The 18064-nt window shown below is 39.1% G+C and overlaps 1 protein-coding gene across 2 annotated transcripts in view; it reads right to left on the reverse strand.

The window, feature by feature from the left end:
* The window catches only part of camkvl (CaM kinase-like vesicle-associated, like), a 37313-nt gene that overhangs the window by 4224 nt on the left and 15025 nt on the right, over positions 1–18064 (reverse strand). The window contains exons 2-11 of one of the 2 annotated variants that reach the window (XM_060894072.1): positions 9701–9807; positions 9353–9484; positions 8770–8844; positions 8300–8438; positions 7406–7526; positions 7231–7306; positions 6967–7103; positions 6807–6885; positions 6624–6711; positions 6396–6521 (exon numbers count right to left, since the gene is read on the reverse strand). In XM_060894072.1, coding sequence (XP_060750055.1) covers positions 6396–6521; positions 6624–6711; positions 6807–6885; positions 6967–7103; positions 7231–7306; positions 7406–7526; positions 8300–8438; positions 8770–8844; positions 9353–9484; positions 9701–9795 — 1068 coding nt within the window. In that variant the 5' untranslated portion in view covers positions 9796–9807. The remainder of the gene's footprint in view (positions 1–6395; positions 6522–6623; positions 6712–6806; positions 6886–6966; positions 7104–7230; positions 7307–7405; positions 7527–8299; positions 8439–8769; positions 8845–9352; positions 9485–9700; positions 9808–18064) is intronic. The other variant, XM_060894073.1, reaches the window with a different exon arrangement.

An 18064-nucleotide genomic window follows, 5' to 3' on the forward strand; every position in this document is an offset into this window, starting at 1 on the left:
TTGTGCTGACTTGTAAGGCAAAGATTCTGATTCTGGTTCTGACTCGGAGTGGGTGGGGGTTGTCTTGAAGTGGGAGGGGCTTTAATTACCGGTTAAACGCTAGCCAATGATGATTTTCATACAATCCGAGCACAGATATTGACTCGTATTACTAGTATAATACTCGTACTCGGCAGAAGTGCTTTATCCGTACCGGATACTCGTTTCAGCCGAGTATCCGGCTCATCTCTAATGGATATGACTTTGTTTATTTTAGGGAAAACTGGACGGGTGAGTACTTCACATGACATATGTTGTGGCACCCTCTGTAGCATGACATATGTAGCATGACATGACATATATTGTCATGTCAATCCAAAGGCCTTAAACGCTTGAACCCGGGAAATGCTGCTTGCAGCTTTAATTATTATTCTTATTATTATTCTTATTATTATTCCGTCCTAGAAACGGTCGTGCAGCCCAAACCGTAAGGCCTAGAGAGCTCAAACTTGGTCAGATGGTAGTACTGGTCACAGTTACTCAGGGCCAAGGTCTCAGTGGAATCGGACAATTTGGGGCGCTTTAGCGCCCCTCAACGCGTTTGTGCCCATAACTCCCAAACCATATGTCCAAATCTCAAGTGCTTTATATCATTGGAATCCTTGGCTCATGACTTAAAAAACGTATATCTCCGATTTCATTCTCCCCTTGAAAAGTTTTTCGCTATAGTACATTTTGTCCGAAACCTACTTTTGTGAACTAGTCCTAGGTTTTTCGCCTGATCGAGACCAATCCAGTGCAGTAATATTCTCTGGAGTCTCATTGTCAATAATTATCGAAAAAAAGTCGACATTTTGATTCAGGGTCCTTAAGGGGCCCCAAAACGTTTGGACTGTGAGGAGCCAGTTTTACTAAAATGTCAATAACTCAAGAACTAAAAGAGCTATCAACACCAAACTTGGGAGACATGTGAAAGAGGTCAAAGTGAGGTTACAGTTCAAAAACCGCAGCGATTGGTCACTTGGTGGCGCTATAATGAAGAAATCACTAAAAACAGCCATTTTAAAAAAAAAGCCCTCTAGCGCCACCAACAGTCCAAAAACCCTCTTAAGGCAAAAATTCTTAAGAAGAAAACCATGGTGGTGTTGGTATTTATCACAGAGAAATACCAACACCACCATGGTTTTCTTCTTTTAGTTTACCAAAAACATCCTCTGTTGTATCATAAGCAAAATTTCTTGGTTTATCATGAAAATAGCATCCAGTAAGACTGATATCATTCTCAAAATAGTTTGGCTTTAGCCATGTCTCTGTTACATAAATTATATCTGCTGCTTGTTTGGACATGTGAAAGAGGTCAAACTGAGGTTACAGTTCAAAAACCGTGGCGATTGTTTGTTCTTGTTCTCTCTCTCTCTCTCTCTTTGCTCCACTATGTATCTTTTCAGATCCCTACCATTGGACATCAAGATAATTGACAGGAGATGTCAATCTTCATTATCCTGTGTGACCACAGTCCGAACACAGTTGCAACATGTTGCCATAGCAACATGGTAAACTCTGATTCTAGAGTTTACCATGTTGCTATGACAACATGGTAAACTCTGATTTCCGAACACAGTTCTAGAATCAGAGTTTACCATGTTGTCATAGCAACATGGTAAACTCTAGAATCAGAGTAACATGTTGCAACTGTGTTCGGACTGTGATGTCACACAGGATAATGAAAATTGACATCTCCTGTCAAACCGCGGCGGTTTTTGAACTGTCAGAATCAGAATTTTAAGTTAAGTTATAGTGCCACTTGGTCATAGCGGTCATAGTTAAGTTATAGCGCCACTTGCCGGTCACTTTGTGTATGTGACTTGCGGGTCACTCGTTCTGCATCTGGATGCTTGTGTTTCTACGCTTTATGGATATGACTTTGTTTATTTTAGGGAGAACTGGACGGGTGAGTACTTCACATGACATATATTGTGCAACACGTTGGTAAGCTTTTCTGTATTAGAGACTCTAGGTTAGGAGCGGGTGCCACCCTCTGTAACTTGCGGGTCACTTTGTGTATGTGAAAATCCTTTAAGGCCTTAAACTCCCTAAAGGCCTTAAACGCTTGAACCTGGGAAATGCTGCTTGCAGCATTAATTAGGGTTCAAGCGCGAAGCGCTGGAAACCTATTGTTTTTGTTAGGATTTTTATTATTATTATTATTATTATTATTATTATTATTATTATTCCGCCCTAGAAACGGTCGTGCAGCCCAAACCGTAAGGCCTATAGAGCTCAAACTTGGTCAGATGGTAGTACTGGTCACAGTAAATCAGGGCCAAGGTTTCAGCGGAATCGGACAATTTGGGGCACTTCAGCGCCCCAAAACGCGTTTGTCCCCATAACCCCTAAACCCCTAAAGCCCCTATGTCCAAATCTCAAGTGCTTTATATCATTGGAATCCTTGGCTCATGACTTAAAAAACGTACATCTCCGATTTCATTTCCGCCATTAAATTTTTTCGCTATAGTGCATTTTGTCCGAAACCTACTTTTGCAAACTAGTCCTAGGATTTTCGCCTGGTCGAGACCAATCCAGTGCAGTAATATTCTCTGGAGTCTCAATGTCAATAATCTTCGAAAAAAAGTCGAAATTTTGATTCAGGGTTCTTAAAGGGCCCAAAATGTTCGGACTGTGAGGAGCCAGTTTTACTAAAATGTCAATAACTCAAGAATTAAATGAGCTATCAACACCAAACTGGGACACATATGAAAGAGGTCAAACTGAGTTCACAGTTCAAAAACCGTGGCGATTGGCCACTTCTTGGCGCTATAACGGAAAAATCACTAAAAACAGCCATTTTTAAAAAAAAAGCCCTCTAGCGCCACCAACAGTCCAAAAACCCAATTTTGTGCTGACTTGTAAGGCAAAGATTCTGATTCTCAGAATCAGAATCAGAATCTTAAGAACCCAGAAGTAGGCGGGGCTTGTCTTGAAATGGGCGGGGCTTTAACCGGTAATAATTAATTTGTAATATTTATAACACTAGCTTACTACCTTTATGTTTTTATGAAATACAGCAAAAACGTGTCAGACACTCAGTGTCTGGTTACTGGTTAGAGACAGCTGAAGGTTTAAAAAAGAAAAAAACTCCGACAGGCAGAGACGCAATGCGAGTCGCATTCTACCAAGCAAGCACCACGTCTGAACGAACCCACGTTTACCAGAACTCTATTGGTTAGTAAGTACGTATTATTAACGTTACAACCCGAAGTAAAAAGCTGAAGAAATTCTAAACGTTAACGGAAAAGACCCGCGAACCCGAGTGACTGAGGGAGAGACAGGGAGCTGTTCTGTGTGTGACTGTAAGTGAGCAGAGTGAGACACAGCAACACAATACATCTGTATCACTGTAGGGGAGGGGCGCTGTGACTAGCCTATCACTGTAGGGGAGGGGCGCTGTGACTAGCCTATCACTGTAGGGGAGGGGCGCTGTGACTAGCCTATCACTGTAGGGGAGGGGCGCTGTGACTAGCCTATCACTGTAGGGGAGGGGCGCTGTGACTAGCCTATCCCTGTAGGGGAGGGGCGCTGTGACTAGCCTATCACAGAACGCTGACACAATCAGCTAGCCAATGATGATTTTCATACAATCCGAGCACAGATATTGACTCGTATTACTCGTATAATACTCGTACTCGGCAGAAGTGCTTTATCCGTACCGGATACTCGTTTCAGCCGAGTATCCGGCTCATCTCTAATGGATATGACTTTGTTTATTTTAGGGAAAACTGGACGGGTGAGTACTTCACATGACATATATTGTGGCACCCTCTGTAGCATGACATATGTAGCATGACATGACATATATTGTCATGTCAATCCAAAGGCCTTAAACGCTTGAACCCGGGAAATGCTGCTTGCAGCTTTAATTATTATTATTATTATTCCGCCCTAGAAACGGTCGTGCAGCCCAAACCGTAAGGCCTAGAGAGCTCAAACTTGGTCAGGTGGTAGTACTGGTCACAGTTACTCAGGGCCAAAATCTCAGCGGAATCGGACAATTTGGGGACAAAACGCGTTTGTGCCCATAGGTCCAAAAACCCAATTTTGTGCTGACTCGTAAGGCAAAGTCTCAGAATCAGAATCAGAATGGTCTTTATTGCCAAGTATGTTTTCATACTTCGTTTTGCTTCGCACGAGGATTGTAGACTCACCGATATGACTTTGTTTATTTGTCACTTTGTGTATGTGAAAATCCTTTAAGGCCTTAAACTCCCTAAAGGCCTTAAACGCTTGAACCCGGGAAATGCTGCTTGCAGCTTTAATTATTATTGTTATTATTATTCATTCATTCATCTTCTACCGCTTATCCGATCTACCTCGGGTCACGGGGAGCCTGTGCCTATCTCAGGCGTCATGGGGCATCAAGGCAGGATACACCCTGGACGGAGTGCCAACCCATCACAGGGCACACACACACACTCTCATTCACTCACGCAATCACACACTAGGGACAATTTTTCCAGAGATGCCAATCAACCTACCATGCATGTCTTTGGACCGGGGGAGGAAACCGGAGTACCCGGAGGAAACCCCCGAGGCACGGGGAGAACATGCAAACTCCACACACACAAGGTGGAGGCGGGAATCGAACCCCGACCCTGGAGGTGTGAGGCAAACGTGCTAACCACTAAGCCACTGTGCCCTGTTATTATTATTATTATTATTATTATTATTATTATTATTATTATTATTATTATTATTATTATTATATCTAATATTACTTATGATCCATCATTGCAGGTTGCTATTTAAATTAGGGTTGGAATGCACAAAACCGCTCTTTAACGCAGCTGATAAATTAAGGGTCTATAGTCTATAAGTCTAGAGACGGTCTATGTTGAGCAAATATACCATGAACTGTAACTATCACTATGAATGTTCAGTCAGGCTTGAGTGGAAGATCAAACTTCAGTTTCACAAAAGCAGCCTTAATATCAGTCTGCAATACATGTTTCTGATTCAAATGCCTGTTGTGTCTTATAATGAAGATGCAGCCATTGAATACACTTCAGGGTCTGACTCTTTCTATGCAAGGTGGCTGACTAAACTCCTCTGAGCTCTGCACTTTAGTCTGCTGTTACACTGCTAAGTTCTTGTATTTGGACCATGCTGACGATCAGATCCTGTACTGTTCTGTTACTGCCGCTCTAACGCTGCCAAGAGGCTTACGTTTTTATACAGAAACTGTTTTATTCAGTATCAGTGTGCATCAACGCACTTTATGTGATGGGGCAGATTTATAAATAAGATCATCTAAAAAACACTTCCACGATTCCTTAAAATGTTATGAATGGGAGAGAGCAGTAGCTTGACGCAGTGGGGGAGTTTTATATGCTGTACATATGAGGTCAGGGTGCATAGGTTATGACTTTGCTATCGGTTCGGAAATGCCATGTCTTTCTGGAAAGGATGGAAGTTGAACCTTGTTTATGAAAGCTATAAGGCTATGTGAGGCTTGATTGGTTCAACTTGTTATTTCCCATTTGAAAATAGCACGGAATGGCATTGTTTGGTCTGCGGAGGAAATGGTGCCTTATTTAGCGTTGGAATGAAGAAGTGACAGCTTAGAAGTTGAGACAGCGCGTTTTTGAACTTTATACCAAAAGGATTCACCCAAATCGGAAACATGACATTAAGGAAGCACTAAAAGAAAAAACGAACAAAATGGATCCTTGACATTCAAGTGTGAAAACACCCCTAATCACTAAACCTCTAAAATAGCCACTGATGTCAGAGGTAAAATACAAGTGTTGCTTGTAACAGTCTTTTTATTGTTGATGCTATTTTGTGAAATGCATAAGAAAATGTTTAATCTGATTACAGTAAATATTGAAATTTGGTAGTAGCACAAGGTGGACTAGAATAGACCAATGGATTAGGGACACAGTTAATTATGTAGTGATACAATGACCTTCTCCTCAGTCCTCTGTCCCTTAACCTGCTGCTGTTTCTCTTATAGGACAGACACACAGACATATGATAGCGCCTCACACATACACGTGACACTTTAATGAAACTTTAGTTAGGCTTTTTGTCTGTGAGAGTGGAGGGCTTAGGAGATCTCAGTGTGGGTATAGAGCTGGACTGCATATGATTGGAGGCATATGGGAGTAGCTGGGCAGTGACAGGCTTGCCATTTATTGGTGTCCAGACAGAGGGAGGCTTGAACAGATAAAGACTCTTTCCAGCAATCAGACTTGAACTGCATAATTCCTCACAATGGCAGGTGTCAGAAAGCCATTGTAATCGAAGTTATTGCTCTTTGTATAATGTATTTTGCTAGAGGAGATTTTGCTAGAAGTCTGATTGTCATGGCAGAGAAAAGAGTCAGTACCTCCTTCCTGTTTGACAGAGAATAACAGTACCTTCAGCTCCTGGGTATCCCATGCAAGGGGAAAGGAAATGATTAACAGAGTAATCAGAACCCTTAGTCTCATATGAATCACCAGTAATTCTGTCATGCACATCCTCATCAAAACTGTCCTTGTCATCTATACACACACATATATATATATATATTTACACTTCATTCACAAGGACAGTGTACAACATCAAATTCACTAGAGGCAACAGAGGTTGATTTATGATCTTACCCTCCACTTGGCTTTTGCAAAGTTCTTCTCAAACTGTGCACACACTCCATCCTTCAGGTTTTTTTCTGAGGCTCCATTTCCAGCAATCCTGTCAATGTCACATAATAATGACAACGTGATGCAAAACAGAGCTCTATAAGAGTGCATGCAAATATATTACCCATAAGTTTTCTACATGCTTACCACTCATGAAACAGAGCATCTTGTGCTGTAATTCGTAGCATCTGGTCAACCTCCATCAGCCGACACACCAACTCTTTAGCTGTAATAGCAGGAAAAGTGTAATTATCTGAACTGTTTTCAACTGGAGTTGGTTATACAGAACAGTCCATTTTTTGTGCACCTGCAGGTGAAATGTCATCCCAGTACGGAGAGTCAAACTCATAGTCTCCAGCAACAATCCGGCAGAAGATAATACGATTGTGCATGTCTGTGTTCTCCTCTTCTGTCTCATCATAGAAGGGAGGATTTCCTGACAGCCTGAAAATTAGTTTGTTGAATATTCATGTTATTCAAATCTATTGAATAATATGTATCAAAAAAATCTGTAATCAACTCAAGGCTTATAACGATATTAATATCTGTCTACTGTATAACCCAATCTTACAGCATGTACATGATGACCCCAATGGCCCAGCAATCCACTGGCCTTCCATACCGATGTCGAGCTACCACCTCTGGGGCTGGAAGGAAAGAAAAACAGAGCCATGAAGATTAAACAGAGAAAAGGTCCAGGTACTCAATACATTATCCAGGCATGAACTGCCATTTTATATAGGTACCCAGATACTCCGGTGTTCCACAGGGTTCGGTGATGGAGCCATTCTCAAACCGGGAGAGATAGAAATCACGAAGAACTACTTTTTTGTGGTTGTTTTCTGTGTAGTACATCAAATTTTCCAGCTAAAAAAAAAAACACACAAAGCATGGATACAAAGGAAATGGCTGAAGAGTTATCAAAGAAAATCTTTAACATCTATTATCACAACAGAAGATGGTGTGAATTGGGACCCAGTCTCAGCACTGAATTCCTTTCTTCTTCTTTATACATAAGGTCTCTTAGATGGAAAGAATTCCTAGACCATAATGCACTGTCTCTAAAGTAGGAGTTCTTTTTTTAAATAGACATTCGGTAAGTGCGCACATCAAAGGCATATGTTACAGGAGCTGTGTTAGTGCACTAGAGGGCACTAGAAACACATGTTGAGCTGTTTAGCAGAGGAATCTGTTGGCTGAGTACTGAGGGACTAAATCAGAGTCAGTATGGTCCATGATTCTATTTATTTCATTCAGTTGCACATCAACACTATCCATAAGGGACCATCTGTTATATCATGGTTGTACAGTTTTAAGAGTCAAAGAGGGTTACAAGCTTGGGTAATATCTCTGATTACTGTTTCTGATACCCTGCAGTGATTGGGTTAATCTCTCTCTCTCTCTCTCTCTCTCTCTCTCTCTCTCTCTCTCTCCTCAAACACATACACAATGCACAGCCCACAAAAGCTCTTCTACACAACTAATGAATCACATCCTCCCATGGCTGCAGGTTTATGACTGCAGCATTTTAAACTAATGATAAAATCATCAAGCTCTCATTAAATTGTTGCAAGATTATATAATATTGCAAAACTGATAGTAAGAACAGAATGTGATATGCAAATGTATCTGAAACCCACCTTCAAGTTCCTGTGAACTATGTTAAGGGAGTGGAGGTAAGCCACCGCCTCTAGGACCTGTCGGATTACGTTGGCAGCATCTCTCTCTGTGTAGTTCCCTTGATCCAGGATCCAATCAAACACATCCCCACCTGTGGCCCTGAGACATACACACATTTGGTAAGTCATGATGTACTGCACGTTCTTTCCATCAGGGGCCAGCCATTTCCTCTAGCAGTGATTTATGTATAAAGCATTAGATTAGGACCATCTGCATCTGTCTTATATATATGAATGAATCCTAATTAAACTGTAACAATCTGTCAGTATCTGATTGACTTAGCAAAAAGTATGTTGTTTAAAGTGTACAGTGTAATCCTTATGCGAATGTTATCACGAGACACGTCTTGACGTGTTACTAAACTAATGAGAACTTAATACCAGATTCAGCATGATATATAAAATCAGTACTGCATCGATGTCAGACTCACAGCTCTTGGATGATGTAAAACTCTTTCCTGGTCTCAAATGCATCTATCAGCTTCAGAATGTTTGGGTGGTTGACCCTGAGAAGGAAAGGTCACAGTAAATAGTTGTTCTATTTTCTAACTAGTAAGAAGAGTTGCTTTAAATATACCAACCTACTGGGCTTGGAACGGAGGAAGTGGCCTGTTTCTTTCTCTTGATTCCCACATCTTTCTCTCTTTCTCCCTCTCGCTCTGCCTTTTATTGTTCAGATGATCTGATTCTCTCTATTTCTTTTCATGTATCTCTCCATATACCTCCTAGTCTCCATCTTTCTCTTTTCTCACCATCTCTGTCTGTCTCATTCTCTATGACTTGGCTCCTTTGTTTTTAACTCCTCCATCTATCCAACTATATCTCACTCTCTTTCTGTCTGTCTGTCTGTCTGTCTCTCTCTCTCTCTCTCTCTATCTATCTATCTATCTATCTATCTATCTATCTATCTATCTATCTATCTATCTATCTGTCTATCTATCTATCTCAAACTTCCTATTTCACCCAGATCCAAACCCATCACCTGCTGCTGACATGTTTTGAATTATCCCGTACATTTTCAGGATCATGATCTCATTCTTGGCAGCCTTCCGCACTTTTTTGCCATCTTTCTTGAGGAATTTCTTGCACACATAGACCTTGTCTGTCTGTCGTTCCTTAACCAGGCACAGCTCGCAAAACTCCTTCCTGCAAAGAGAATAGTAGTGTTTACGTATTCCATCTATGGCAATATGCCTATATACATGATATGCAGTGGAAATAAAAATGAATACAACTCCTTTCAAAATGTTTACATTGTTCTGCAAGCTTACCACTGCATACCACATAAATACAGTAGATTTGTTTTAACTGAATTGACAGAACGGCTTGTCATTCATAGGTATTTGATGATTTGACACTCACGCCTTTAGAACCTGCCCGATCTCATATTTATCAGTGATGTCTGACAGGCTGTGGTACGTCCTTCCATCTCGTAGGGCAAGGCACCCAAATGGCATGACAGCATCTACCTGTGACAGGCAGCAAAAGAACACAAGATGTCATCTCAATAAATCTAATTCAACCAGGGGTAGCTGGTATAAATGTCCTAGCAGCGTTAAGTCCCCATGTCTTTCAAAGATAAAATGACACCAATATGAGATTTCCGCATCATATTTGTTGGTAACAAAGGTCTATAACGGATTACGTTAGAGTTTTGTGGATCCCATTCTTATTAGACATTGTGATATAATGCATCGCTCAGCCCTGACAGTTTTCTTGCGGAGCTATTGATAGATACTAGATCCGATTAGATATCACAACCAGCCGATGATGCCTTCAACATTCAGTCCACATTTATACAGTGTATTGTACCGCATACTGATCCTTGAAGATGTTGGGAAGATAATTTGATTCACCATTATCTAATGTTTATTATCACCTCAATTTAGTGTTCCAGAATTTGAAAGAACATCAGGAAGAAGATGCTTCATTCACACAAATTCTTCTAAATCAGATGCTGTCATGATGTGACTAAAAGCAGGACCACTAATAAAATCTGCATCCTCCCCTGAGAGAAGCAGACAGTTGTGAACTCGGGTAATCCAGCTCTAGCCCCTAATCCTTAATCCCACACACATACACACACACACACACACACACACACCCCACACACACATATATATATATCTTGGGTAGGTGCAGAGATGGGAACAATCTGACAGGCAAGAGCTAAATGGAACCTGCATTACTGCACAGAACGAAATCATATTTTATTACTTTGGGCATGGTGACCTGACAAAAGGCAGAAAAATGTTCTGGCAAAATGAACACTGGGTATAATACCCTCTGTTTGCCCTGCTCTATGATGCAGACGTGCTAATCAATGGCCTATTTTCAGTCTGAGGGTGATGGAGTACATCTCACCCAAAGGGACGCTACACAGCTGTGTGTCCAAGGAGAGATCCTTAAAGCCTGATGCCTGCATGATCTAGCTTGCAGATTTGGCAAAAGATGTTTCCTGAACAGCTGAACTGTCCTAAAGATAGAAACTGGCAGACTCTGTCTTTAGGACAGTTCAGCTGTTCAAAAAATATCTTTTGCCAAATCAGCAAGCTAAATTATGAGCACATTGGTGCTAAAGGGTCTCTTCATGGATTGCGAGTTGTACATTTTCCCCTCAGGTGTTTTAAATAGGATAGAAAAGTTTATTAATCATTAACATTTTATTATGATTGCATTTAGTAATTCTTCTTCTTCTTCTTCTTCTTCTACTACTAAATAGTAGTAGTAGTAGTAGTAGTAGTAGCATAGTCTACTGTACCTCGACTCGTGATACTAACCTATCAGAAAATGAATAATATACAAAACATGACATCATATGTTTTCTTATTAGATGTTGGAGATCAGTGGATTTTCTAAGTACCACTTCTAATAATAAAGAATATAATATAATGTAATTAATTATGCTGACAGTTGGTATTGTTGCCACCTCACAGCACCAGCATCCTGAGCAAGTGAAGATCTTAAATAAAGGAATGTTACTCTAATATTTTTTATTATGAGATTATTATATAACATATCCAAGACCAGTCCGTAACACAATATCGTCTTATTAAAAATGTATTATTAAAAATATTTGCCTTATTATAATATTTAGACAATATTTAGAAATGTTAGGCAAATATGTCAGATACTGTATATACTTTATATATTTTTATATATACTTTATACTTTATACTGTATATATTTTTACTTTCTAAGATATGATTTTTGCAGTGTATCTGTTCTTCCTGTGTGTGTCTGAGTTTCCATCGCAGTCCACATCACAGATTTGATAAACAACTGAAGAACAATCAAAATAATCTTGGTATTTATTTTTTTAAATATATTTTTAGGAATATTGCTTTATTTCCCTACCATTTTGAAAACCTTTTTAATCTTTGACCCCGTTCTTTCTGCACGCTGACATTCATCACTCATCGCTCATCTTTGTGTTGTCAGTGACACACATTACCGCTACATTATATATGCTGGTTGATCACAACCGAGGCCTTTTGAAAGTCTATTTATAAATGAACATCATTAATAGGTCAAAGTTTTATAAGACATGACGTTCACACGCGATATCTTAAAGCTGTTGCAACAATTATGCATTTAAGTTTGATTGGGCACACACTTAGTGATGATACAGTTATACATTATATATTAAATCTAACATATTTCTCTCTTTACAACGCACACATACACACATACACACATTCACCGGAGTTCTGCATGTGCTCGTATCACAGTAATATTAAGCTTTCAATGGTGGCAGCAACAGATGGCATGTCCACCAGAGACACACTTAAAACAGAGATGGAGGCAAGGATGAGATTGGAACAAAGGGTCTGAGAAAGGACTATGCTCCCTTCCATCATTAAAGACAATCCTTTCTCCTCGCCACCCTTCTTAGTTCTGTCACACAGTGCTCTAGCTCCTCTCTTCCCTCTCTGAGGCTGTTCTTATTAAAGCAATGAATCTTCATCTCCAGAGACACACACATTAAACACCACACTGAATCCCACAGGATAGTTTCAAGGAGCCACGCTGTTCTTGCAACACATTTGAATCCAAAGCACGTGCTAGACTACACACACACACACACACACACACACACACACACACACAGGGTAAACAAGCAGTTCATGAGGAAGCATGCAACAGAACAGAGGTTACAAGTGGAGTAATGTTACTGTCCCTCCTCCTGTTGTCTTCTTTCCTCTATTTAATCTGGTGCTAAATTACCCTAGAACATCCCACAGAGTGATGTATCCTAATAATCATTACCGTGCTGAGCTCATTTGTGCATTTGGAGGTTTTAGGCACAGTTGGAAGAGATATATGCCAGCTGCCTGGCCTAGATGCACTGAAAACTGATAGAAAAGGAAAACAGACTCATCCTGATTATTTTTTTCCCTTGATAGGGAATAAAGAAGGGCTGAAAAAAAGAGCCATGGAGAATTGGAATGTTTACTGTAATTTAACATAGCCACTCTGGGATTAAGTACATTTACTTATATTTTTTGCAGTCACTTTGTGTGTGTGTGTGTGTGTGTGTGTGTGTGTGTGTGTGTGTGTGTGTGTGTGTGTGTGTGTGTGTGTGTGATACTGTATTTCAGTCATATTTTTTGTTTTGAACAATTTATCTTTGGTCTTACATACCAACTACTATTAAAACATGGATCATTTACCAGACCACAAAGAAAAAAAAACAAACAAACCACAAGACACCATAAAATATGGAAACCCTGAAAGGTTAATTTTAACAGAGCAGACATTGGGAAAATACTGAATATTTTTAAAAAAAATATTTATTGAAACCATATGCATTTATGTATATTTCTGTATATTTATATACATCATTTTCACTTATATTTTCATATTTTATATAGTTTCTTTTTATATAGTTTATACCTTTTTATTTATCTACCTCCTTTAGGTTATATTTTTTATCCCAAATGTTTGAATACCGAACAGATGCAAAAAGCATTTCACTGCATGTCATACTCTGTATGTATGTGTATGTGACAAATAAAATTTGATTTATTTGGAAAATTTGAAATATTCGGACACAGTGAATATAAGACATTTTGCTTGTCCACTTAACAGTTTAGATGAAAATGATTTAGGATACATAAAGATTTCATATAGGATCTACTGTATATTTGTAGGATACATCCAAATTTCAGTGAAATAAAAACTCGGCCTGCTACTTTTTATACTACATTTAAAAAACTATGAATATTTAAAAGAAAGATAATAAAAAATAAGAATGATAATATTCAAATAAAATAAATAAGAAAAAAAATTGTAATAAAATAATAAGAACAAAATCTTCTTATTATATCACTTTTAAGAATGAACATTTTTGCAAAGAAGCTTTACAGAAATATAAAAATGACACAGTTTCACATTTGATTTTGTTTTTATCCCTAATGAGCAAGCCAGGAGCAGTAGTGACAACCTGGATACGCATCCTTGTCTGGGTGACACCAGAAATCATTTCCTTTCTGTAACTGGAAATAGTCAAAAACTTGTATTTCTGTGCAGTTATTTTAAATGTAGTAACACAGCCTCACTACAGGTTTATTAAACAGTTAACCACTCAGCTTCTGTTGCTTCTCAGTGAATTTAGTTGGCAGTCCCATTGCTAATCTACAGAGCATGTTGTTATTCTTCACGTCAGAGTAAGCACACGGTACGATATAAACATCACACTGCTTCTAGGACATTAAAACAGTTGGTCTGTCTACAAACTGTCGGCTTTAAGAGCGCTCGCTGCTTTGCCTCTCAAATAAATCATATTTACAATCAATATACTTTCCTAAATATTTAAAACCATGTTAGCTTCCAAGCCTGAAGCTGACTGAATGGAAGCTGCATAAAATCAATAGCATCCTCATCACACCTTCGCTAGTTGGCGACTATGAGGCACATGTGTATTTTTCTCCATTTCTGAAGGTCATATAGGATGTTCATAGCTGCTGTCAATGTGAGCTTTTATGCGTGATGTCACATGCTGTGGGTGAATAGAAAGTGGTGTTGGTGGAAAAGGCTGGAAGGATGGATAAAGAGCAAGATTTTAGGGCTGATCTCAGCAGCTTATGGAAGATCAATATGGAATGTGTAAGATGAGAGAGGTCAAAAAAAAGTCAGACTGGTTTGAGCTTAAAGGAAGGCAGCTGTCAAGAGTCAAGAAGCTTTTATTGTCATTTTAACCCTATGCAGCTGGTGCAGTACACAGTTAAATGAAATAAAGCCCCTCTAAGACCACAGTGCTATATAAAACGCAGAACTACAGGAGACAGCACAGAATTAAGAACACTACATAGACATACACAGTACTACATAAAGTACCTGTGTGCAAACAGTGCAAGACAGAACAGTACAATAATTAGCAGCACCGACTAGTTCACGGCTTTGTAATGGATGATAATACAGCTACTGCGCCAAAAAACATCAAAACATCAGAAGGCGGTGGAGCTACAGCAGCCGAAGACCGCATCGGGTTCCACTCCTGTCAGCTAAGGACAAGAATCAGAGGCTACAGCGAGCACAGGCACGACCAAATTGCACAGTTAGGAAGATCCACAAATTGACCTTAATTTGTTTTTAAAGCTTGCACTACATACACTTTTCTAGATAAAAAAAAACATACAAAAGTTACAAAAAGCTGAACACATCTGCAAGGTAAAATACAATTTTCTTGGGAGTGTGTGAGTGAAATAGAGTGTACTGTACGCTTTTACCATTTAAAACTCCAAGAAACTTTGAATAGCATAGCATTCTCGCTCTTCACTCATCATATAATGTTAGCTTAATCATACAACGTTGCTGTCTATGTAGTAACTGGATTATGCCTTAGAGTTTGGAAATATCAAAGCATGTAAATGGTTAAAAAATCAAGAACAAATAAATTGTTAACGTTTGGTGCTATCTAAAGCACACACAAGTGGTAAAGTGCTAAAAATAAATCCATCCTGTAGCACACACACATATTATATGAGTTATTCCTAACTGCTTCGCTTCTGTTTCATTTTGTCTCTTTCTTCTCACCACATTTATGGATGATTCACCCGATTCTAACAACTGCTTCTCTCGTCACTGCACTGACTGCAGGCTATTCTCAGACCAGAAAACAATAGACACATCCCTTTTTAATAAGCCAATGTTGCTGAGTCCAGTGATGCAAATTCAGAAAGGCAAGCACCCCGGTGTGTTATGGCTGAGAAATTAGGAGCATATTTTAAAATGCCTCAGAAAATGAAGTGCAAATGAAGTCTAGCAGATGAATCACAGTACCAGTGAACTTGTACTTTGCTCGTATAGCGCACAAGAACTGTGAATAACACCTCCTTCGGTACAGTAAGAAGTTCTTAATTATACATCCTACAGCTAGAGCTAAACAAATCCCATGCCCTACTGCCCACTTCAGTGTGCTCTAATGAGGTCTTTTTTCCTTTACCCAATTCACTAGATATGTTGGCATGGCAGAACCTGTCTCTGGTCCCTCAGCCATGCTAATAACAGCTGTAAATGGCAGCTGAGGAGCACTGTGGATTTTTTTTTATGAAACCATCCTGCAGCAGGCCTGCTGCTATTCACCTGACCTCCCATATCCCGGCTGCTGTTTATCTCCGGGTCTAAATGAGGTCTCCAGGGGGTCTTGTGGCTGCTGTAACCATATAGGCAATCCACATCATTACCATTCTTTCCTTCTCGACAGAAAGAGATTTAGTTTCATCTCTCAGAGAGACAATGTGGTAAGGAAGCTTATGCATGTAGCTCTTAGAGTGAGTACAGGAGATAAAGCTGTTTACTACTTGAGGAGAACAGGGAGAAGGATTCAATCGGCACTAAGGAACCACAGCTGTCTGTACAAACAGTACAGCCAGGGTGGTGCTATACATATGTTGCATCAGCACACTGAGATTCTGTCTTAAATGTTTGTTAAATGGCTCTAAACTCTATATCTGCATGATTTTAGGCATCAGTCCAACACCTTAACCACTAGGCTACCACATCTCTTATAACCAATATAACCATTGTTAAAGGTTATATCTAGATAACGCACAACACATTTCTACACTAGCAAGAGAATTGTTTTATCGCAGAATCTCAGAACCCCAGAAGAGACAATTATTAACGGCAGAACCACACTTAAGACCAAATGTGTTAACGGAATGAGAGTAAATATCATTTGGCTTGTAATAATCATAATGATGAGTTGATGCTTCTTCATAACAATGGTGGCAGAAATGATAACTTATTAGATGATTATTATGGAAATATGGTGTACAGGATCCCTGAAGGACTAGTAGTTAGATGGTAGCGTTCTTGTCGCTGTGGCCCAGTTTTAAATTCCCAGTCAGGGAACCTATCACAGCCATTGGCTTGCACAAGACGGAGCACTACAACTGCCAGCTACAAACACTGGCAGTGTTGCATTACGATGGACAGCCGGCGTAAAACCTGTGGCAAATCAAATATGTGAATCAATGATGTGTTGTATTGAACAGGAGCAGCTGAGAGAAGTAAAAAATATGGCATATGATGTACAGCTGCCATTGATTATGATTAGGTATGTATTCAAAATGAATTATTAATTGGAAAGAAATGTGAACGTGGACTAAACAAATACAAATAGTATAACAAAAACAACCACAGCAATAATAATAATAATAATAATAATAATAATAATAATAATAATAATAATAATAATTATTATTATTATTATTATTATTATTATTATTATTATTGTTGTTGTATTTATTTATTTATTTACTTATTGCCATAATCCCATTGGAATTCTGGCCGAGAGTACTGCAGATGTGTGCATCTAGACTTCGGTCCCACAGGACACAACTCGATATGTGAGAAAGTGGAAAGTTTTTACGTTCGTGTACTTTAAAGTGAACACGTGACACTGTGTGGGCTATTTGCTGCTGACATTCATTAAATTATTCTTAGTAACTGCCTGGACATAGTGGTTTAAATAAGGCTGCTGATCTGTTTATATATTGGGGAAAAGAGCTACATCGTTTTGTTAGAACTAACTTGTGCACATTTCAATAAATAATGAACTAAAGTGATGTAGCTGAGGTTGAGGAACTGTCAGGACCAGAGCTGACAACAGGGCTGCCATTTTTAACTAGTTTTCTCGCAGGGTTTCTGGCGGCATAACGACAAGGTTCCAGTTTCCGAAAGAGTGCAGGGGAGAGACAGAGAGAGAAAGAGAGAGAGAGACAGATACAGCATCACTGTCGTTACTTCAAAATTAGATGAATGAACAACGGCATCACAGGTTTGAGCAACAAGTTCACAGGATTAACGCTACTTTTTGTTTAACACTGCAAATCATTCACATTTTGTTAATGTGAACACTAAAATACAATCATTCTTCATTTCCACAATTTACATATAACACTATACTTGTAGAGCAGACCTGAAAACATTAACTGAAAGACACTCTGTCTTTCTGGCAAGTCTAATGTTTGGAGCTTTGTGCGTTTAGTGTTTAGAGTGTTTGCTGTAGTGAGTCTGTGTACAGATAAATGGATTAATAGTCTTGACTAAATGAAAAAAGGTTGTTGCGAATGCGTCATCCTTAGGTGACTTTTACTTCATTAACCGTACCTACATCCTTCATCATTAATATTAAACTCCTTAAAGAAATTTCTTAGGCAAAAATGAAATTGTTTAGTTTTTCCTAAGCTACTTTTTACCTTTTACCTGCAGTGTGCA

Source organism: Tachysurus vachellii, chromosome 19 (assembly GCF_030014155.1).
Source record: "Tachysurus vachellii isolate PV-2020 chromosome 19, HZAU_Pvac_v1, whole genome shotgun sequence".
NCBI lineage: Eukaryota > Metazoa > Chordata > Actinopteri > Siluriformes > Bagridae > Tachysurus > Tachysurus vachellii.